This window comes from Podarcis tiliguerta (assembly GCF_965153285.1).
Source record: "Podarcis tiliguerta genome assembly, chromosome: 7".
Lineage (NCBI taxonomy): Eukaryota > Metazoa > Chordata > Lepidosauria > Squamata > Lacertidae > Podarcis > Podarcis tiliguerta.
The window spans coordinates 32,313,228-32,335,763 of record NC_139540.1 but is presented as its reverse complement, the minus strand read 5'-3'; the positions used below and the strand labels follow the sequence as shown (position 1 = coordinate 32,335,763).

Here is a 22,536-nt window from a genome sequence, read left to right as displayed (position 1 = left end):
TGACGAATGAAGGTGGAAAAGAACACATAACACACTACATTCCCAAAATGCGCTTTGGCAACATGCATGTGCAAACATTTGAAGATCGTTTGAGCTCTTCCAACAAGAAAACTTTTGTCTGAGTTTATACCGTTTGACTTGTAAGCTGGTGAGCAAGTTACAAATTCATCCATCACTAGTTTAGAGTATAGAATCATACAATTGTAGAGTTGGAAGGGACCACGAGGGTCATCTAGTCCAACCCCCTGCAATGCAGGAATGGTTTTGGCCAATGTTTGTCTCGAACCCATGACCCTGAGATTAAGATTTTCAAATTCCAAACTTAAGTGCAATAAAGAACCACAGACACACTGGAACTTATATTTGTGTAAAATATGCATAGGACTACACTGTCTAGGAGAAACTCAACCATGTTTGAAACAGGGCCATGTGCAAGACCACTTACTGCTGTGTTCATAAGATTATTGCAGAAGATAAGAATTGGGCTGTTTTACAGTGACATATAAGGTGATGTAAGACTTTTGTGCATTTTACCTGAAGCTGTTCCTTCGGTCATGCACAGGGCATGTTATTCCCAAATCAGCCACTAGGAGAAATAACAGGTGTGTTGTGGTAATGAATTGGCACATGCATTCCAGTTAATCACAGATCCATTATCTTAACATAGCCATCTGCCCTGGAGCAAGTTGCAAGCTTGTGTGTGTGTTTGTGTTTGTGTGTGTGTGTGTGTGTGTGTGTGTGTTTCAAGGCAGCAACCTTTCCCAACCCGGTGTCTTTGAAAAGTCTTCCTGTCAACCTCAGCCAGTATAGCAAATGATATAAAGCAGAAAATTCTACAAAAAAAATTTTCCTCACAAGAACCATTTAAATAAGAACACTCAACATCCATATGGATGAACATTCCAAGGTTCTTCTTTGTAAGACCAGGGCCTTTATGTGGCGATATCTCCCTTTGGGATGCACGTCCAATGAGCATCAGGCAAGCACCTGCAGTCCTGTTATTTAGGCACCTGCTTAAAACTCATCTGTTCACACAGGCATTCCCAAATATTGTATTCATACAATATTTTGATTTGTCATGTGTATTATACTTCTTATGAATGCAATTTTATTGTTGTTTTTATGTTTTTCATTGCTCTTAATGTTTGCAGTATAGTTGTTGTTTTTGCAAAAATGATAAATATAGAACCATGCTATTTCATGCAAAAAAAATTGGCTAGGATCCTCAGTTTGGTCCTAGTGGCCAAAGTAGTCCCTGAGCAGAGTTCAACTCCTGGGAAATTCCTACTACTGGAAGGGAGAAAGAACGCTAATAACCCCCCCCCCCTTTCCCTTGGAGCAGCCTGAAAGACAGCTCAAGGAAAATGAGGGGGAACTGTCCTGCTGCTTCTGCCAGGTGATGATCTCAGTTGCATTCATGAACAGGAGGAGACTTTCCATTCTTGGAAGCCTAGTTAAGATCCAAACCATAATGTCTCCCCATCTCACATCCCTCTTTAACTGCTTCACACTCATTCCAGTATAAGTTATTTAAACTGTTTTATTTTTTCTCTTGTTTCTCCAATCTCTAAGAGTTGTTACCCAATTGCAGCTGGGCTCAGTTCCAGAGAATAGCCCAGGTCAAGAAATAAGCTTTTCACACAGCACCTAATAGAAATAGTTGAACCTCCTCTCTCTCTCTCTCTCTCTCTCTCTCTCTCTCTCTCTCTTTCGTTCACTGTGGCTGCAAAAAAAAGTGAGCCCAATGTTTATTATGTTAAATGAAAGCATTTGATTTAGCTATTTGATTTTTCTCTGCAGAAGGGAAAGTAGACCAGAGTTATGTGAATAAGGAAATGTTGTATTGCTCACCTTTCTTCAACAGAAATTCTCCAAGTACAGCAGAAGTCACCATTTCATGTTCTTTTATCGCATAACCTAAACTCGAAGGTAAATCTATGAAATGGATTGTAATTTCTACTATACAATTAATTTATTTCAGCCTTCTCTTGTTTAGTGAATACCAGATCAATGTGTTATAAAAACAATTGTCCATAAAGAATGCTATCTGGAGGTGAAATGAAGTTCAATGATTTGAACCAGAGATATCTGTACACAAACAAGTTTTTTCACCAATCTTATTGGGGGAAGCAGTCATTTTTGCTGTCCAGCAACTGAGCTATAGGGATAAAGCATCTTCAAAATGTCACTGTAATCACCAGTTCCAAATATTACTGTGAGGCAAGCCACAAGCAATGCTTTGAAAACAAAGCATTTCAGGATTGGTGATCTGGAAGAGGAATAATTTGCTTCCAACTGGGGAAGCTCAGGAATCTTTCCCAATGCAAATGAATAACTGCCGAAGAGGACATCACTGATGTCCACAGTTGCAAAGATCAATTATTTTCACTTCAATGTTTCTCCACCTCCAAGAAAAATTACTTACCTGAATTTTCAACAATACTTCCAACTATCTTGTCACAATGAAGTGACACCCCTCTCCTTTTCATGTACATGCGCGCACACACAACTTCCCATTCCAGGCAAGGTCAATTAATGCTCAGACACACTCACACACTCTGTTAATCAGTTTGCTCCAGTTCAGATTGCAGCCATTAAGTCCAATTCTATGAATATTTCTGGATTTTTCAGCAATTGGGGTTTACCCCCTCAAACCATGACTAAGAATTCATAGTATCCTTGCAACAAAGCTTTTAATATCATGTATAAAAATAGAGTTATTTACATTTGAAATACTGGTTACTACATCATTCGCAAAGGGAACTCCAGAAAGATTGATACCTGAAGGCTTGAGAGAAGTGGGGGAAACACAGCAGGTTTGGAAGTTCCAAGTCTCCTAGGTAAAGGTAAAGGTTCCCCTGACCATTAGGTCCAGTTGCGGACGACTCGGGGGTTGCGCGCTCATCTCGCTCTATAGGCCAAGGGAGCCGACATTTGTCCGCAGACAGCTTCTGGGTCATGTGGCTAGCATGACTAAGCTGCTTCTGGCAAACCAGAGCAGTGCACAGAAACGCCGTTTACCTTCCTGCCGGAGTGGTACCTATTTATCTACTTGCACTTGACATGCTTTCGAACTGCTAGGTTGGCAGGAGCAGGGACCGAGCAAAGGGAGCTCACCCCACTGCGGGATTCGAACTGCCGGCCTTCTGATCGGCAAGCCCTAGACTCTGTGGTTTAGACCACACCGCCACCCGTGTCCCTTCCAAATCTCCTAAACCATTATAAAAGTACCACCTTCTTGCAAAGCACTTCTTCTCCAGTCTGAACAGGCTTCCTGTTTCAGGTTAAGGGAACTTCACGCATCTTTGCTGAATGCATCCCACTGAAAGTAATCCGCACAAAAATATGATCACTAGCCCTGGTCCAACAAGAATTTACGAACGACTTTGATCCATGATCTACTTAAGACCTCATACTTGCATAGAAGAAAATTTAGCCCCAACAACTTCATTGAGATGGATATGGTTCGGCTTAAATTCACTTGATTAACTGTGGAGCAGGCTGTAAAGGAGCAGCTGGATTCTTGCTACCTTTTCATCTTAGGTTTTTTTTTTTTGTTTGTTTCTTAACATGGCTAAAATGATAGAAGTAGTCTTACTATTGCATAGCTGCCAAGAACATAAGATCAAATATATTATAAATTTTGAGTTTTGCACACTAGTCTAGAATACCACTTTCCTTTGGCATACAAATAACACTGTTTGGGATTAGCTTGTACAATCTCTATTTTTGGTCCATGCTGTTAATGCTAGTGGAGTTGTCCTCCTGTATATCTTCAGTTAGTCAAAAAGGCTTTGGAACAGTTTCTTCAGGTAACGATGCAGAAAAGTACTTTTCGAAACCCACCAGTTTTGCTGAATCAGAAAATTCAGCAAATTCCCTCTTTCCTTCTTCATTATATTTTTGAGTGCATTTTCCCTTCAAAATGAACAAGGAGAGGGCTTAAACACTAAGCAGACTTGATTTCTTTACATCAGTTTGTTTTGGTCCATACAAGTCAGGATGGTATGTAAGCATAACCAGCAAGAGTATTGCTTACTTTAACTAAGCTGTAGTTCCACATAATCTGTTGGTTGTTGAAACCTCTTTGGTATCACTTTCTGGTCTTCCTGAAACCACAAATGGCCAGGTCTGAAATTAAAGCGGTATTCAATGTTAGACAAAAAGGCGAAAATATGCAAACAACAAAAATCCTACTGCTATTTCTGTTCCAGTCCCCATTTCAAGAAAAAACTCAAAAGCATTTTCTTGAAAGGGTGTTTAAAAGTCACACAGCACCCCTTGAATCGCATTAAGTTTCTCTTTAAGGTGTCTGATTCTGCTGGGAGAAAAAGTGCTGAAGGCTTAAAACTCTTCTCACTTTACTCTGTTAACTGCAGCCTATACCCCTTGGCAAACACTAATGAACCTCAATCTGGTTTTGTATGCATAACTCTCCTCTGCTTTATTCCAAAATAACGCAAGGCAAGGCAACCCAGAGGAGTATGTTGGTCCAGCCGAATGCAAGATGCTTTGCCTCAGTTTGTTTTGGTCTGTTGGCCAAGCAAAATGCAAGATTCTCTTTACAAACTTATCTGATGCTTCAAGGTGATTAGGCAAACTTCTGCTGCGTGTTATTGGTATTTTGACTTAACAATTTCTCTTTTTGTGAAAGCAGAGCCTTGAAATCTGGTACTTACACAGTCATGATAACAACCGGGGGGGGGGGGCTGAAGCCTGCTACCAATTTCAAGTTTACCCCCATTCGCAGAACAGAAAGAACCTAGTTGCTAATTTAAACACTCTCTCCTGTCCTTACTTTCTGTAGAACTGACACACATTGGCAAAATATATATTCAATATAATATTACACTGAAGTTCAGTAGGATTTTTTTCATTGATTTTTAAAAGCATTCATTTATGGAGGTGTATAAGACTATTGCAGCTTGTTCACACATTAGCTTTGTTGAAAATGACTACAACTGTCTTTCAAACAGAGAGGTGGTTCAAGTGAATGGGTCTAGATATATGAAGCTCAAATTCAAATCCCCATGTGGCTATTAAGCTCATTGTATGGCCTTGAAGAACAAGATGTTTTGGGACTGTTCACATGCTCACTGTGAAGCTAGAACTTGACAGAACTCCTTAGGAGGGGCAAGTTATGAATGTACTAAGTGCAACTTAAGCTTTGATGCAGTTTTTTACACAGATGTATATTTTAAGTGTGTCAGACAGCTTAAGAAATCATAAGAGCTTTCATGAGTAAAATCTGCATATGAATAATATTCTGCCAGAAACAGATCCACATTGTAAAATCAAGTATTTTGTTTCAGTATTCTTGGACCTGAGGAATTAATCCTAACCATGTATACTTAGATGTTCACCATGCATCCTTGGGGTTGGAGCCATCTTCCCTATGAAAGAAAACCCAAGGAGATTTAGGTTGTGTCCTTTAGAAACCAGTGACCATGTTAGAGGTTTTAAAAGTTAGGAACTGCATGGAGAAAAAGAGCAAGAAGCCCCCCTCTCAAATTAGGACCATCCAACAAAAATCAACAATAGGGTCAGAACAGGCAAAAGTAATTCCTCACCCAGTACATAACTTAGTGAATCTATTACCAAAAGAATATGGAGATTATATTATAAATTAAGCTAGCAACAGGTGTACTTATTCTGGGACACATTAAAGGACAGCCATCACTTCCATGCTCCACTTCTGGCCAAACTTGGCCACTGCTGGAAAGAGAAAGCTAAACAAGATGAAGATTCATCATCTCATCCAACAAAGCAATTGTGTTTTTCTATGTGCACATTGGACAGGTTAGCATTTCAGAGCTTTAAAATACTGTGCTTCAGAGACAAGCATAAAAGATACACTCCACTGCTGTGCTAATAGACCCACAACTGCTTAAAACCCAGGAAGAAAACTCTCCACAGACAGGTGGGAATCCATAGACAGAGCTCCTACCGACAACATGGAAAAGGAGCCAGAAGTTCAAGATATAATCAAGGATGGGGGACCTCTGATCCTCCAGCCTGTGGTGGATTCCAGCTGCATCAGCTCCAGCCAGTGCAAGCAACTGTCAGAGATGAGGAGAGCAGGGAACCACAATTTTCTCAGCTCAGATTTAAATAAAATCACTGAGATTTTTTTCATCCACTCAAGCTTACACAAAAACTCATAAGTCGCCTTTAGCTGTGCATTATCAACATGGTTAGCAGGTGATAAAGCTCCTCCAACTCTAAGGCTACTACAGTTCCCATGTCTGCAGCACAGATGTATATTATTACAACTATTACATTCTTTCTAGTTTGCAGTAATTTGTGTATACTGAGAGAATGAATGAGTCTCAAAAGTTCCATTAGTTGCCTTAGAAAATGTCTGGGGGTTGCTGCTTAGCCATTAATGTCATCTGACAAAACAAGAGGCTGATTTTTAAAAACAAATTAGATCTTAATAGGCAGATATGGATCATATTAACCAATCACCTGTGTCTAGGAAAAAGCTAAACAAGAACTCCTAAAGTGGCAGGTGCCAGGTTCAAGTTCATATAGGCTGCCCATATAGCTTAAATTCCTGGGACTTTTTGTTCATGATCTCTGTGTGGTGTTTAGAATTCAAGAAGCCTGAGGTGCCCGTCTACATACCACTTCCTGCTCTGCAAACTCTTGACACCGAACCATAGATGTGCGAGCCCTGGTATGATTCTGTGGCGACAGAAAAGCTGTGCTCTGCATGTGTTCAGGAGCACCCTTGCTTTAACGTGCCCAGTAGTGATGTATGGAAGTGAGAGCTGGACCATAAAGAAGGCTGATCGCCAAAGAATTGATGCTTTTGAATTATGGTGCTGGAGGAGACTCCTGAGAGTCCCATGGACTGCAAGAAGATCAAACCGATCCATTCTTAAGGAAATCAGCCCTGAGTGCTCACTGGAAGGACAGATCCTGAAGCTGAGGCTCCAATACTTTGGCCACCTCATGAGAAGAGAAGGCTCCCTGGAAAAGACCCTGATGTTGGGAAAGATGGAGGGCACAAGGAGAAGGGGATGACAGAGGACAAGATGGTTGGACAGTGTTCTCGAAGCTACCAGCATGAATTTGACCAAACTGCGGGAGGCAGTGGAAGACAGGAGTGCCTGGCGTGCTCTGGTCCATGGGGTCACGAAGAGTCGGACACGACTAAACAACAACACCACCACCACCACACCAGCTTTGCTCCGCGGGCGCCTTCCCGCGAGAAGCTCTTACCAGGTTGACGGGGTGCACGTAGCCCTTCTCGTAGCGGTCTTCTTGCAGCAGCTGCCGGAGGTGGGCGATGTAGCTGGAGGCCAGGCGCAGCGTGTCCAGCTTGGAGAGCTTCGTGTCCGGGGGCACCCAGGGCAGGCTGGTCTTGAGGCGCGAGAACGCCTTGCTCAGCACGCGCATGCGGGCTCGCTCGCGCGCGTTGGCCGCGTTGCGCTGCGTCTGCTTGCACTCGGCCGCTACCGGGCCGCCGCGGCCCGACGCCGGAGGGCGCTTCCCGCCGCCGCCGCCGCCGTTGCTTTCTCCCGCCGCGGGCGCTCCCTTGGCTCGCTTCTTCTTGCCGCCACAGCTCGTCTCCGCGTCTTCCTCCTCGTCGTCGTCTTCTTCCTCCTCCTCCTCTTCCGCGGCGGAGGAGTTTCCCGCCGAAGGGCAGGGCTCGCCTCGGGGACGCCGCTTGGAGCGGGGCGGCCCCGGGTAGTCGAGCTGCAGCCCCCTCAGGTCCATCTCCGGCACCTCCTCGGCGTCGCTCAGGGAGCCCGTAGACATGACCCAGCCCCACACGCCGAAGTGGGGCGGGAAGGAGAAGGAGGAAGGCAGAGCGGCGAGCGGGACCCCGCCGACCAAGGCTCCGCTTCCCACCCCCCGAGAGAGGCTGCTCGGCGGCTTGGCGGGGACCGTCTCCTGACAGGGCTATATGGATAGATAGGTATATATGCGCCACAGCGGGGCGTACCATCTGCGTGGGGCAACGGGGGGGGGGGGACCTCGCGCTCACGTAGCTCGAGTGGCGGCGTGCGGGGGAGACTCCTGTCAGAGTCACTCCCCCTCCCCTCTAGACCTGGGAGGTTCTGCCTGCCTGGGCGACGCTGCCTCCATTCAAGGGCGCCCGCTTGGGTCGCGGAGGCTTTGGCCGCCGGAGCAGGGTGTCCTCCTGCTGCTGCTGCTCCTCCCCTTGCCGTCGGGGTGGGAGGGGGCGATTTCCAGCCAGTAAAAATCAGCTAATAAGGGACTCTCGAGGGACAGTCAGCATCCTGCCAAAGGAAAGTCCTGCAGATTGTGGAAGGGTTTTTATTTTAGTTTTGCGCGCCCTGGGTGCAGCTTCCACTGGCTCGGTCCCTGGGCGCCGCTAGGAGAGATGAGTGGCGTTGGGTGGCGCTGCTCGCTAGGCAAAGGGGATCTGAAGTTGGCATGAAACGGGCCCATAAGAAGAGGAGCCCTGCCTGAATCAGGCCAAATCCCTTTCCAGGCCAGCATATGGCTTCCCACGGGGGTCGCCAACCTGATGCCAGCGGGAAGCCTTGGAGCGCATTGCTTTCGAAGGCCAAATTACTTCGATTTAGGCTGATGGTTTCACTTCCTTTAACTGGCATCCTAATGGGGGCTGCAGCCCTAACCCCACGTACCTGAGAGTAAGTGAAAACAAGGGGACTCCTTAGTAGACATGGATAGAATTGCGCAGCCACTCAAGGTGAAAATGGACTTCTGAGAAATGTGTTCAGAATCGAGATGGTGGCCCCAAACGAGCCTATGCTGAATGGCGAGGTTTCATAATATAGTAAAAATGAGTAGGATCGGCTTAAGGAGGGGAATTTTTTCTCTCTCTCAAATTTCATGGATATTGTGAACTGACTGAACTCTTAAGAGTTCAAGAGCCGATTTTTTTTAAAGAAAAAAGATCCGATCTTTAATAATTGCTACCTAATGTACACTGAGGCAAACGGGTTATTATATGATCGATTTTGTACCTGCTGCAGATTTTGATTATGTTATTTGCTACCAACCCCCCACGTTTTTGTTTATAGGTAGGGCAGAAGCTAGGCGCTGCAAGGCTAAAGAGGTTCAATGACTTATTCCAGAGCTGAAAAATTAAGTAACGCCATCTAAGCCTGAGCAGTTTCCTTGGCAGTATGTTTGTGTCAGATGCCTACGAAGAGCCGCCCCAGCTAAGCATGTTCAGCCAAGTTCCTCTGAAATCCACAGGATTTTTGCCATTATCTGTAGCAGAAAGGGAATGTAGGAAACGAAAACGTAGAAATCGCCCTTTGCCTGGAAGTGAATCCCAGTGAAAGCAAATGCATTTACTGTTAAGCAATTCATATAGAATCGCGATGTTATGGGAAATGGCTACAAACGATTTGCAAATTTACGCCCCGGCGACACAAACAATGATCGCCTTTTGCTTGTCATTCACGTTACTTGGAGGTAAGGCCCGTTCACATCAGGAGTGCTTGGGCAGAGCTCAGCCCTGTGAAGACCCACAGCCTTGTAATATGCCAGAGGATAAAAAAATTATGGGTTCCACTGAACATGTGCAGGTTGCTCCTGCTGCATCAGCGAGGAAATACAACAACCCACTCACACGATCTAGGACTTGTTTTAAGGACAGGAGTGTGACTGTCAGGTAAACTTGACTCATCCTCCGCACTTTTTATTTTCTCAAATTAATCAGCTCCTTCAGTGGAGTGGAAACATCATTTATTTGAGGGCATCAAAGCATTTCGGAGGTTATGATCCAGCGAATAAAATGCTTCTTTTGAATTTATTCCAGTGCGTCTTTGTCTCCATAACTGCACCAAAGTGGCTATATATAATTGTTTAAAAAGTGATATACTAAAACGAAGAACCAATCTAAGGCAAGCAGCAGACTAAAAACAAGAGGAGAAAATTTATAACAGCATTTTTAAAAAATGCTTCCGAAACGCGTTCGGCTCAATCGTTCAGCCCCAGGGCTCTGTTCCCGCGGGGCACAGAGGCAATCCCACTCCCCTTGTGAACTGCAGCTCACGGCCTCCCGCTTAAAGTCCGAGGCTGCGACCTTCCACACACTTTCTTTGGATCAACTCCCCTCCCAAACCCGTGGGACCTAATTTCTGAATGCGCAAACATGAATAGGATCTCCGCAATATGACCCACCCCTGCGGCCGGGCGAAGAAAGTTCCCTGGCGCAGCGGGGCCGGGGCTGTGGGTGTTCCTCCGCCCCTGACGGCCGCAGCAGGTGGGGATCTGGGTCCCGAATTCCTGCATCTGCAACCTTTTCGTTCCATCCGCCTTCCCACCAGACTGGCGTTGGCACCGCCGCCACCTCCCTGGCGCTGCGCTTCTTGGCACAGCCGCTTCCCACGATGGAGCCGCTTTCTAGCTGGATTTTGCAACCCTGGTGTCTCAGGGAGGTTTCCCCTTCCCACCCCCCTTCCTGCTCTTAGAAAATGCCGTTCTTTATTCGGAGCCTGCCCTCCCCTTCTTTTCACGGGCAGCTCTCTCCCAAGCCAAGAATATCGGTGGAAGAAGCTCTGAAATGCACCCGGCGTCCAACTTGGCACTTGGAGGCGCTGAACTTGCGCTGACACCGGCCCCTAAGCCCTGTCTCGGCTTCTTCTTCTCCCAAGCAGGTGGCTGGCTGGCTGTGCCACAAGCCCGATCCTGAAGAGCACCCGCGGAAGAGGCGTATCAACACACACACACACACACACACACATATCCCGGAGGTTAGATGTGTAGGTTTCGCCTCTCCGTTTCTCCGGATTGTTTATACAGGTGCAGTCTGAACTCTTTCCTTACTAAAGATTAATGGGAAGGAAAGTGCTGGCTATTTCTAAACAGTGGTGGAAATGTCGATGCCCGATTGTACCCTTCTTTTGCCACGCTGGGAGAGGCCTGTCTCTCCCTCCGCCCCCGCCCCCTCCGTGGGCTGAACTTCACAGGCGGGAGCGGGTGAGGACCTTAAAGACTACCTCCCAAAAAAGAGAGACCTTCCGGGCTCAAGCTCATTGCGAAATGACGCTCTCTTCGTCCCATGCTTTCATTGCAGAAGCACTCAGGCTCGACGGTGATAATCGGCTAGGCACTCTGTGCATGCTCAAGGGCATTCCCACGACAAAGCACTACTTTGGATGCTGGTCCAGCTGAAGGCGAAGGGAATCGCCAATTTCCCATTTTAACAAGCCGCCTGAAATACTAGAGAACGTGGCCCTCCCTCCCTTTCCCCCCTCCTCTAAATTTTGTTGGTGCTTGTGTAAACCAATCCTGCAGAGACTCCCCCCCCCCCCTTGTACGCGTGCGTGGTGCTCCTTTGGCTGCCTAAGGAGTGGCATGGGGAGAATTGGGTTTGCCATTACAGTGGTACCTCGGGTTACAGACGCTTCAGGTTACAGACTCCGTTAACCCAGAAATAGTACCTCAGGTTAAGAACTTTGCTTCAGGATGAGAACAAAAATCGTGCTCCGGCGTCGTCGCGGCAGCAGGAGGCTCCACTAGCTAAAGTGGTGCTTCAGGTTAAGAACGGACCTCCAGAACGAATTAAATTCTTAATCTGAGGTACCACTGTATTATTATTATTATTATTATTATTATTATTATTATTATTATTATCGTCATCAATTGAAGGTCTCATCGACCTCAGCAGGTAAATGAGTTCGAGAGAAGAGCTGGTCCATTGGCAAGAAGGAGGAGCGGAAGGGGTCGCTTGACTCTCCGCAAGCCCCTCATTTGTTCTGTGCTTGAGCAGCGCCAGCGCATCAAGTTCCAAAACAAATCCTTCGTCGGGGACGGAGAATAACGTCATGCTTCGGCTGGTTCGATGAGGAATCCATAGAAAGTTGCAGCAGCTGCAGGAGGAGGGAGGGGTCCCCCTGCGGAAGCCTGCGTGGCCGGGCAACCATATACCGAACTGTGTGAACCGGGTTCAAACTCGCCGTCCTCATTAAAGGCGAACTCTCTCCCTTCAGCAATACGCACCTGTAGTTTAGTGGAAAACAACAGAATGGGAAGAACCAGAGATCTGTTCAAGAAAATTGGAGATATGAAAGGAACATTTCGTTCAAAGATTACCATAATAAAGGACAAAAGTGGTAAGGACCTAACAGAAGCAGAAGACATCAAGAAGAGGTGGCAAGAATACACAGAGGAATTATACCAGAAAGATATGGATGTCTCGTACACCCCAGGTAGTGTGGTTGCTGACCTTGAGCCAGACATCCTGGAGAGTGAAGTCAAATGGGCCTTAGAAAGCATTGCAAATAACAAGGCCAGTGGAAGTGATGGTATTCCAGCTGAACTATTTAAAATTTTAAAAGATGATGCTGTTAAGGTGCTACACTCAATATGCCAGCAAGTTTGGAAAACTCAGCAGTGGCCAGAAGATTGGAGAAGGTCAGTCTACATCCCAATCCCAAAGAAGGGGAGTGCTAAAGAATGCTCCAACTACCGCACAATTGCACTCATTTCACACGCTAGCAAGGTTATGCTTAAAATTCTTCAAGGAAGGCTCAAGCAGTATGTGGACCGAGAACTCCCAGAAGTGCAAGCTGGATTTAGAAGGGGCAGGGGAACCAGAGACCAAATTGCAAACATGCGCTGGATTATGGAGAAAGCTAGAGAGTTCCAGAAAGACATCTACTTCTGCTTCATTGACTATGCAAAAGCCTTTGACTGTGTCAATCACAGCAAACTATGGCAAGTTCTTAAAGAAATGGGAGTGCCTGATCACCTCATCTGTCTCCTGAGAAATCTCTATGTGGGACAAGAAGCTACAGTTAGAACTGGATATGGAACAACTGATTGGTTCAAAATTGGGAAAGGAGTACGACAAGGCTGTATTTTGTCTCCCTGCTTATTTAACTTATATGCAGAATTCATCATGCGAAAGGCTAGGCTGGATGAATCCCTAGCCGGAATTAAGATTGCTGGAAGAAATATCAACAACCTCAGATATGCAGATGACACAACCTTGATGGCAGAAAGTGAGGAGGAATTAAAAAACCTTTTATTGAGGGTGAAAGAGGAGAGCACAGAATATGGTCTGAAGCTCAACATCAAAAAAACGAAGATCATGGCCACTGGTCCCATCACCTCCTGGCAAATAGAAGGGGAGGAAATGGAAGCAGTGAGAGATTTTACTTTCTTGGGTTCCATGATCACTGCAGATGGTGACAGCAGCCACGAAATTAAGAGACGCCTGCTTCTAGGGAGGAAAGCAATGGCAAACCTAGATAGCATCCTAAAAAGTAGAGACATCACCTTGCCAACAAAGGTCCGTATAGTAAAAGCTATGGTTTTCCCAGTAGTGATGTATGGAAGTGAGAGCTGGACCATAAAGAAGGCTGATCGCCGAAGAATTGATGCTTTTGAATTATGGTGCTGGAGGAGACTCTTGAGAGTCCCATGGACTGCAAGAAGGTCAAACGCATCCATTCTTAAGGAAATCAGCCCTGAGTGCTCACTGGAAGGACAGATCGTGAAGCTGAGGCTCCAATACTTTGGCCACCTCATGAGAAGAGAAGACTCACTGGAAAAGACCCTGATGTTGGGAAAGATGGAGGGCACAAGGAGAAGGGGACGACAGAGGACGAGATGGTTAGACAGTGTTCTCGAAGCTACAAACATGAATCTGACCAAACTGCGGGTGGCAGTGGAAGACAGAAGTGCCTGGCGTGCTCTGGTCCATGGGGTCACGAAGAGTCGGACACGACTGAACGACTAAACAACAGTTTAGTGTTTAGCTCAAGTCTCAAAGTTCTTGGATACAATATTGCTATCAGCGAGTTACAGAGATGAGACCTATCCATTGGCGTATTGTGGGGTTCCTAGCGTTTTTATTTCCTCCAAGGAGCTCAAGGTGGTGAGTGACAGAGCGCACGTTTTTTTGCGCGGGTCACGGGTTCGAGTCCTGCCATCCCCAAATCTGAAACCCCGGAGAGCCACTCCCAGTTAGCATCCACACTACTGAGCCGGATGGAGCATTTATTTGCAGTCTCCGATGATGCTCCCTCTGCCATTTATCCCGTTTAACTGACCCCTGTGAGGTGGGCCAAGCTGAGAATTGGCGACTGGCCCAGGATCACCCAGTGAACCTCCTGGCTGCGTTGGCATTTGAAACAAGGTGTCCCCAGGAGACTCTAAGCACTACACCACACTGTCTTGCTCCACGAGTAAAGGAAAAATGCCATGGAAAAGCCACGCACTGAACTCGGAGGAAAGTGTGGTGCGATCCCGTGCATTAGAGGTGCATGGAATTCTGCAAGGTGTGGAGAAATAAACATAAATAAACATATTTAGATAAAAAAGTTTTCCTCCCTCTCACATATTATTAGAACTCAGAGGTATCCAATGAAGCTGAATGTTGGAAGATTTAGGACATTGGTATACCAATGAATATCAATTAAAATAAAATTAGACCAATGTATGGAGGATACTGCTAGCCCAAATGGCTATGTTCTGCCTCCACTGTCCGAGAGGCACTATGGGAATCACGCAGCGTGCTGTTGTGCTCAAGTTCCGCATGCTGGCTTCCCATTGCCACGTGGTTGGCCACCGTGAGAACAGGATGCGAGACTAGATGGGCCATCATCTTAAGTCCTGGTGATGATGTTGTTATATATTTATTTATACTCCGCCTTTCCCCCCTAAGGAACTCAAGGCGACTCAAACAGATAAAAAACTAAGCAAGACTAAAAACATAGATCCAGACACAAACCCTACTAGGTTAGCTAGCAGGCGTGTTTAAAGATCCTGTTGCCTGCCTAAGTGATCTCATTGAGCTTTCAAATAAAAGCAGTTTAGACTATAGCGATGCAGAGGGGCCTAGTTTCAAATAAGAGGGGTTCGGAGATGGGAGGGAAGGCGGGCATGCCAATTAAGACCATTGTAATAAGCCTTAATAATGGCCCCAAACACTTTCCAGCAAACCTCAGGACTTTCGAGAGAATGAAAGCCACAAAGTGAGCAAAGCACGAGAGCTGTGAGCTCTGAAGATCTCAGCGCATTCCTTTTTGATGGCTGTGCACCATCTCGGATGTCAGAAATCCTTTTCCTACTAGTACAGCAAATAAATTAGTCCAGCAACCATCACGAAATGACTTGCAGAAGTGTCTGCCAGGACCAGTAATAACTCTTTGTTAGTGTCTTGATACCTTAAACATCGAGGAGTTCTCAGATTCAATGGCTTCTCCACAATGGCAGTGTAAGTCCAGTTAAACTAGCTGGAGAGCTTAAACACGGATGACGATTGCTCTTTTAAACGTTTCTAGGACCACAAGGCCAACGTAACAGAATGGCCCGTGTAAGTACTGTTGACCTACTTCATTTCACTAGAGTAGAGGTGGTTTGTTCACACGTTAATGCTCACCGCTGAAGGACTGCTGTGCGAAGTGGCGACTTGCACGTGCGAATCCCAGAGATATAAACGTGACCGCGGCACTCCGCATTTGTTCGAGAGCTGCCCAATCACAGCAACGTTAAAATCTTGGATTTCTCCACTACTGCCTAAGGGCCACTTTCGCTTCCGCCTTATAATGCATGCAAAAAATGGTTTCTCGAGGAGAATAAAACAATGACATAACTGTGTAAACAATGAGATGCGCAAGTGGAGATCGAGAGAGAACTTCAGTGTAGTGCACCTGCTCCCAGACGCGATGCTTTCCCGTATTCACACGGCTGCCAGTTACCCAGCGATGCGAGTGCACGTGTGAACTGACCCCGAGAGTTCCATGGAGATTTCCTCTTCCCCCGATGCAAGGCGTCGGGGTGACTGGGAGCCCCTGTATAGCTAGGTGCAGAAGTCAAGGCAAGTTGTCTCTCCCACCTACTACAGACAGACCACGAAGGGAGCGTGAGAGAACCGAATACGATCCTCAGTCGATATTAAGATCTCGTGGATTAATGGATCGTTTTTCTTTGGGTATTTGGGTTTGCCGCAGCTGCGGCCAAACTTTTGCTCTGAAAGGGGAAATATAATTTTTTATTTCTTGGAACGAGCTTTAGGGAAATTATTTTAAAGGAGGCGCTTTTTCATATTATTGTTGTAATCTAGAACTAGGTAGGAAATGATGGAATGCTTAGAATGGTTAGCGGTAGCGAGAGGACAGGGGATTTGAATACAGAGAGGAAACACTTAATATTTTCCATTTAAAATAGCAAGTTCTAGATGGCTTGTAGCAAGACTGCAGATGGGGAGATAGCGCAGGACGATTCTCTTGCATCCTCCGGAGCCAGTGCACTGTGCTGGTTGGAGTCATGGAATAGGACCTGGTAGACACGGGTTTAAATCTCCACTCGGCCACGGAGCTCCTTGGGTGACCTTGGTCCAGGCACGGCACCTCAGCTTAACCCACCTCACAAGGTTGTTGTGAGGGAGGATAAAACCCGGGCGTCAAAAAGAGCCAACTTCGAAAAAGTGCGCATTTCTGTGCGTTACACAATGGGATCTATTTTAATTGTAATTATTTGAAAAATATGTATATTGAGAACAGCGAAAGATGAATGAGACATTTTCGGGTTGCTTGCCTGTGGGGAGGTCCCACTGAACCTGACGGAACTTACTTCTGAGTAGGCACGTATTCCAACATTACTGTTGGGTTTGCGTGTAAAAGATTCGCTATGAAAATGCTTCGCCTCCCACAATAAAACTCCAGAATGTAGCCTCTGATAGCTGGGTCCTAGGCATGTTTACTCGTAAGTAGGTTCCACTGAGTAAAATGATGCTTACTCCCAAATCCTTACTCGGGGGGGCGGGCGTATAGTCATTTATTTATTCCTCCATCCATCCACCCACCTTTGCCGTCCCGCCTGCTATAACAAGGAAATGGACTTGTTATAATAAAAATCAAAAATAACTTTTTGAATTTTGAGTATATTTTATGTTGTTCATTAAATTTCTGCACCGCCCTATATCACCTGGATCAGCTTGGTCAGAGGGGCAAGATGAGCTGCTTTTCACGAGGTTGTGGTCCAGCCATCACCAAACCAGCATCCTTAGTTTTAATCCTTTTGAAAGAACCTAAGAAAAGCTCGTCTTGCTCAGGCCAGTGATTTACCTAGTCCAGCAATCCTGTTTTCACAGTGGCCAACCAGACACTCATGGGAAGCCTGCAAACTGGTCCTCAGCTCCACGCCACCGCCCTTCCTGCCGTTTCCAGCAGCTGGTATTCAGAAGCATTCTTGCCTCTGACTGTGGAGGTAGAGAGCATAGCCGCAGCCATTTATAGCCTTCATCTCCATGGATTTGTCCCGGTCCTTCATCCTGTCAAGGTGAGTGTCATCGTTTAAATTATGCGCTGGCTGAAGAAGGGCTTCCTTCTGTCTGTCCCTCATCTTCCAACATTCAGCTCCATTGGGTGGGTCCTGAGTTCAAGAGAGGGGTCTGCTTGCTGTGGTTCTGTTGGGAATAAGACAAGCACCATTGAAATACACAGATGATTTTTGTCTGCGTGTTGTGTCAGGAGAGGAAGCTTCCCAGTTCTTCTGGCAAGCAGCGAAGACCATTTTTTTGAGACGGAAGCGGGGAGTGAATGGTCCTCTCAAACTGCGAATTGTGCTCCTCTTTCTTCCGCAGACCGGTGATCGGGTTCACACTTCCGTGCGTGGTTTTTGCGCCCATCCTAACCCAAAACGCCTTATTTGCGAGGGAATCCAATGGATTCTGAAAACCAATCAAGCGAGGGGGCGGGGCGAGGCAAATGAATAACTGGGGCTGCAATTCCGCGCTTTCAATGAACTCTGTGGCAACTGTTTATTTACTACATTTATAAAACGCCTTTCTGCCAAGGGAGGCAAGGCGGTTTACCATTTTTATATTGCTTGCGGCTAGGCATAGCATGGGCAAGGCAAAACGACCAGCGCTGAAATGTCCCCATTTCCTTCTTTGGGTTGATAGGTTAAGGTGGGGGCAAGTTTCACCTCCCCGCCCCCCTGCGACAGTGCAGGCGAGAGTTGGGTTAGCAACACGATTCGTCTTTTAAACACATACAGGGAATTCGGGGCTGAATTGCAATCGGAAAACCGAGGGACAAGAACGACTCTCTTACGGTTTCAACCACGAGCAGTCTTATTTTGGCGAGGACAAAGCAGCCCTGGGGTTAAGCTAGGAAGAAACAGAAGGAAGATCGTGTCACCGTGATTTCCGATTAACAACATAAGAAGAGTCTGCTGGTCTGGATCAGGTCAACGACTCATCTCGTCTAGCCTCCTGTTTTCACAGTGGCCAACCAGATGCCTGTGGCAAACCAGGAAGCAGGATTGGATCCCAAGAGCCCTCTCCCCTCCTGTGGTTTCCAGCAACTGCCATTCAAAAGCATTGCTGCCTCCTACCGTGGAAGCAGAGAATAGTAGTGGTAGCTTAAAGCCAAGCAATTTGGTGGCCATCCCTGGCTCTTGCGGGTGTGAGTTCCAAAGTTTAACTATGTGCTTTCTTTTATCTGTCCTGAGTATTCCAACATTCAGCCTCCTCAAGATGTCCACTGGTTTTAGCGAATCCTAATCGTGTAACAGTAGCAACAACTCACCCGCCCCGCCCCCAAAGTTACGCTACTGAAACTAAGCTTAGGAGGGAAATCTGAAATATATATTTTGTATGAAAAGACTGTGAGGTCAGATCAGGGGGAAGGGTCACAGAACATTGCTTTGTGTGCAAAAGGTCCCAGGCTTAGTCTCTGGCATCTTCAGGTACCTCTTGCCTGAAAACTCATGAGAGATGCCTTCAGACAGTGGAGGGTCAGTCAGCAGCACCATCAATTTAATATTGGCAGTGGTGGGACTTGTGGTAGGAATGTTGGACCAGCAGTATATTATAAGAAGTTACAAGATTACCTAAGGCAACTATTAAAATACATTATGAATATGTCTCTAAATACTGGGGAACTGCCAGAATCCTGGAAGAGTGCGTATATAACTTTGAGCCCTAAAGAAGATAGAGATCCAGAGCAGGTTAAGAATTATCGACCTATATCTTTGTTGAACAATGATTATAAACTGTTTGCAGATATATTAGTAAATAAGTTGAAAACTGTATTAAAATGGATTAAAAGAGGTAATCCATCATGATTAGGCCAGTTTCTTGCCAAGAAAACAAATGAAGGACAATATTAGGAATATAATTGATATAATAGAATATTTACAAGTGAGAAATGAAAAACAAGCAGCCTCAATGTTTTTAAATGCAGAGAAAGCATTTGACAACGTCTCCTGGGATTTTATGTTTAAAGTATTGGAATATATGAGCTGTGGAGACACCTTTCTCTCTCTCTCTCTCTCTCTCTCTCTCTCTCTCTGCTGCTCATGGTAGCCATTTTGTGCCAACACCAGTAGCACTTTTATCAATATATAAGTATCCACACCTCATTTTTGAGAAAACCAAAAATACACTGTCTGAGAGGTGCTGCAGCTCAGTGCTAGAGCATCCTATCTGCACGCAAAAGGTCCTAGGTGCAATTCCTGCCATCTTCAGCTATAACTAGTAAATATTCCCTGTCTAAACCCCATAGAGCTACTGCCTATGCATGCTATTTCATTTATTTAATTCTTATTATTCATTATTTATTAAATTTGTATATCACCCTTCCCCCCTATATCTCAGGGTGGTTCACAGAAAACAAAACAATCCCACCTTTTTCTCCAAGGAGCTCAAGGTGGTGTACATTGTTCTCCTACTTTATTTCCCACAACAACCCTCTGAAGTAGGTTGGGCTAAGAATGGGCTAAGACTGACCCAAAGAAAGCCAGTGAGCTTCATGATTGAGTTGGGATTTGAGGGCAAGTCTCCCAGGTCCTGGTCTGATACTCTGACTGCTACACAACACTGCCTTTCAGTGTTGACAGAATTTAGCTGGCAGATTCTTGTCTTCTTAGGATTGCTCTGTCATGCTGCAATCCTATGCACTCTCAGCTGAGTTACAGAACTACCCTATGTTGTTTTACTAAGAAGTAATTCCCACTGTTCCCAATGAGGCTTCCCAACACATCTTTAGGATTGTGGCTTAAGGCACCTACAAACACATGGGGTCTTAACATCTCCAGTAACCATGAGTAAGATTGCACTTTTATTCTTGGGGATCTGAGCCCATGCTTTTTAGCCTGCTCCAAGAGTGTGCCCACTTGCTTGAAGGATGAATTTGCTTTTGTTATTCCTGCTTTAAAGTTTCCCTGTTTAATAAACTTGGAAAGGAGGGAATCCTTATTAATTGCTGAGGCTCCCCCTCTTCACTCTTGAGCTTGTCAAATGGTCCGTTTTCCTCAGGTATCCCTCACTTTCAGCACACTTTCCCCTGTGGAATAAGCAAGCAAACTCTTTAAATACCTCCTGGCGCCAGAAGAAAGTTCCCGTGTAATGGATATCTTGTGGTGTTAGAAAATGGATTCTGCCCTCTTTGTCAATCAGGATTGAGGGAGGAAAAGAGGGGGGGAGGGGGAAGTGACATTACTTTATAAAGCAATTGTGGGAGCCTCTCAATATTATTAAATAATGCTCCTGTTCAGATTGATTTTAAAGATGACTAGAAATTTCTGGCTTACGATCTTTCAGAGGCCAGCCTCCTCTGTCTTTTGGAACACGTTGGCCACGTTGTGAAGCCAAACAACAGGCTCAAACGAAACCTCACACTCCCCCCCCCCCCCACTGCCTTTGAGGGAAACTCACCACAGTGGCCATGAATGTAGTTGAGATATCACACCGCTCAACAGTGGTTTGTTAAGAGAATGGACTTTCTAGGAAATCTCACAGAATGCCGAGACTATTTCCCCACCCCACCCCACCCCAACTCATTATTCACACACTCCTCTGACAGACTGGGCTGGCGTATAAAAAGAAGGTGGTGGCAAAACCACAAAGATATCAGGAAAGGGATGCAATTAAGAATATATACCTTCAAATGGGTATAACGGTAACATGAATCATATCTACATGGACTCAAGAGGTGGGACAAAGATATAGCACACAATCCTATCCTTAGGTTCACTGGGATGAACAAGGAAGGTGAATCTCTGTCTCAGAAAGCAGTTTCTCAGCTCATTTGAGCTATGTCAGCATAAGCCCCATCCCCAGCTGAGCTGGAGATACAGCAACAGCTCCCTTTCCCTGGCTCAGTCAGGGATAAGCTGGTTGAACTGAGACTGGTAGAACTAACGCAGGAGTAAAAGGTAAAGGTAAAAGGACCCCTGAGCATTAGGTCCAGTCGTGAACAACTCTGGGGTTGCGGTGCTCATCTTGCTTTATTGGCCGAGGGAGCTGGCGTACAGCTTCTGGGTCATGTGACCAGCATGACTAAGCCACTTCTGGCGAACCAGAGCAGCACACGGAAACGCAGTTTACCTTTCCGCCGGAGCGGTACCTATTTATCTACTTGCACTTTGATGTGCTTTCGAACTGCTAGGTTGGCAGGAGCAGGGACCGAGCAACGGGAGCTCAGCCCGTTGCGGGGATTCAAACTGCTGACCTTCTGATTGGCAAGTCCTAGGCTCTGTGGTTTAACCCACAGCGCCACCCGCGTCCCTTAATGCAGGAGTAAGCCCTTAAATTGGGGGTTCCAAGGGAGAGGAGGAGAGGTGGAGGCAGGACCAGATAGGGGAGGACTTATGCTGCTTCCTAACACTGTTCAACTCAGTCACATGACTTGGCAACCCAGCACAACTAACGCTGGCAAAAAGGGTGGTGGTGTAAACCAAACTCAATTTCAAAAGCTTTGTTTCCCCCCTGCCAGGGTTAAGCCAGCTCAGCTAGCAATAGCTCCCCTCCTGAATGGAGTTTGGATCTGGTGTACTTTATGTCTGCTTAACTGAAAGCAGCACAAATTATGTTGGCACCCCATATTTAGGATTGCTCCTAAGGTTCTGTACACATTAGCAAGTTAAAACGCAGTAAGGCCATTCCCCCCACCTGCTTATTTAGTGAGGCAGGGACATTTTTGCCTGCTCCGATCTTTGTAGGTGCTGGGAATGTGCCATTCAACATCTTATGGTGCAGTCCAATGTATGTTTACTTTTAAGTTATCCCACTATGTTCAGTGGGGCTTACGTTCAGGTTAAGTGTGCGTAGGAATGCAACCTTAATTAGGAAACCTGAGGACCATTCATAAAGCACATTGATTGTAGCCATTGGGACCTATCATTTAATAAACAATCGGCTGTAACCAAAACATCACATATCCTTGAAATAACTGTGGATTTTCTGCATTTGTACCATAAAGACAGAACTATATTTCAAAAATCTAGAATATGTAGATTCCAGCTTCCTCTTGTTCACACAGAGGACGCAAGCAGAAATTAAATTCAGTAAACTGCACTAATCAAGATCATGTTTTCTACACAAAGGAAAAAGTGAAACAAATGTTAAGATATTTGACACAGTAATATTTGAGTAGTGTTGTGAATTCTAATGTTACCCAGATTGTGGTTGATCTACAATGGAGCCAAGCAAGGTTGCACAAAGGGCTCTGATTCAATCCAATACTGAATCCGTGGGTTTCTTTCAAATGACTTTGTGGCATTGCAGAGGTCTTGCAAAGTATCTATTGTTCCAAGTATCCATTTTTTAAAAAATGGAGTGAGACT

The 22,536-nt window shown here is 45.7% G+C and overlaps 2 protein-coding genes across 5 annotated transcripts in view; both read right to left on the bottom strand.

Annotated features, from left to right (window-relative positions):
* Positions 1-22,536, bottom strand: part of TRPA1 (transient receptor potential cation channel subfamily A member 1) — a gene marked incomplete at its 5' end in the record, with an annotated part of 180,366 nt that overhangs the window by 79,702 nt on the left and 78,128 nt on the right. The window lies entirely within an intron of this gene.
* On the bottom strand, positions 1,523-8,134 carry MSC (musculin). Of its 4 annotated transcripts, none has more exons than XR_014513910.1 (4): positions 7,228-8,134; positions 4,040-4,131; positions 3,235-3,322; positions 1,523-1,723 (listed from the first exon to the last, which is right to left on the bottom strand). XR_014513910.1 is itself a non-coding variant. In XM_083451436.1 (3 exons), exons 1-2 carry the CDS (start codon positions 7,765-7,767, stop codon positions 4,045-4,047), a joined length of 627 nt encoding a protein of 208 aa, XP_083307562.1. In that variant the 5' UTR covers positions 7,768-8,134; the 3' UTR covers positions 1,523-1,703; positions 4,040-4,044. The 4 variants fall into 4 exon arrangements, 2 of the variants coding, with proteins under 2 accessions (XP_083307562.1, XP_083307563.1); XR_014513911.1 differs by having other exon boundaries at positions 1,523-1,703; XM_083451436.1 differs by lacking the exon at positions 3,235-3,322 and having other exon boundaries at positions 1,523-1,703.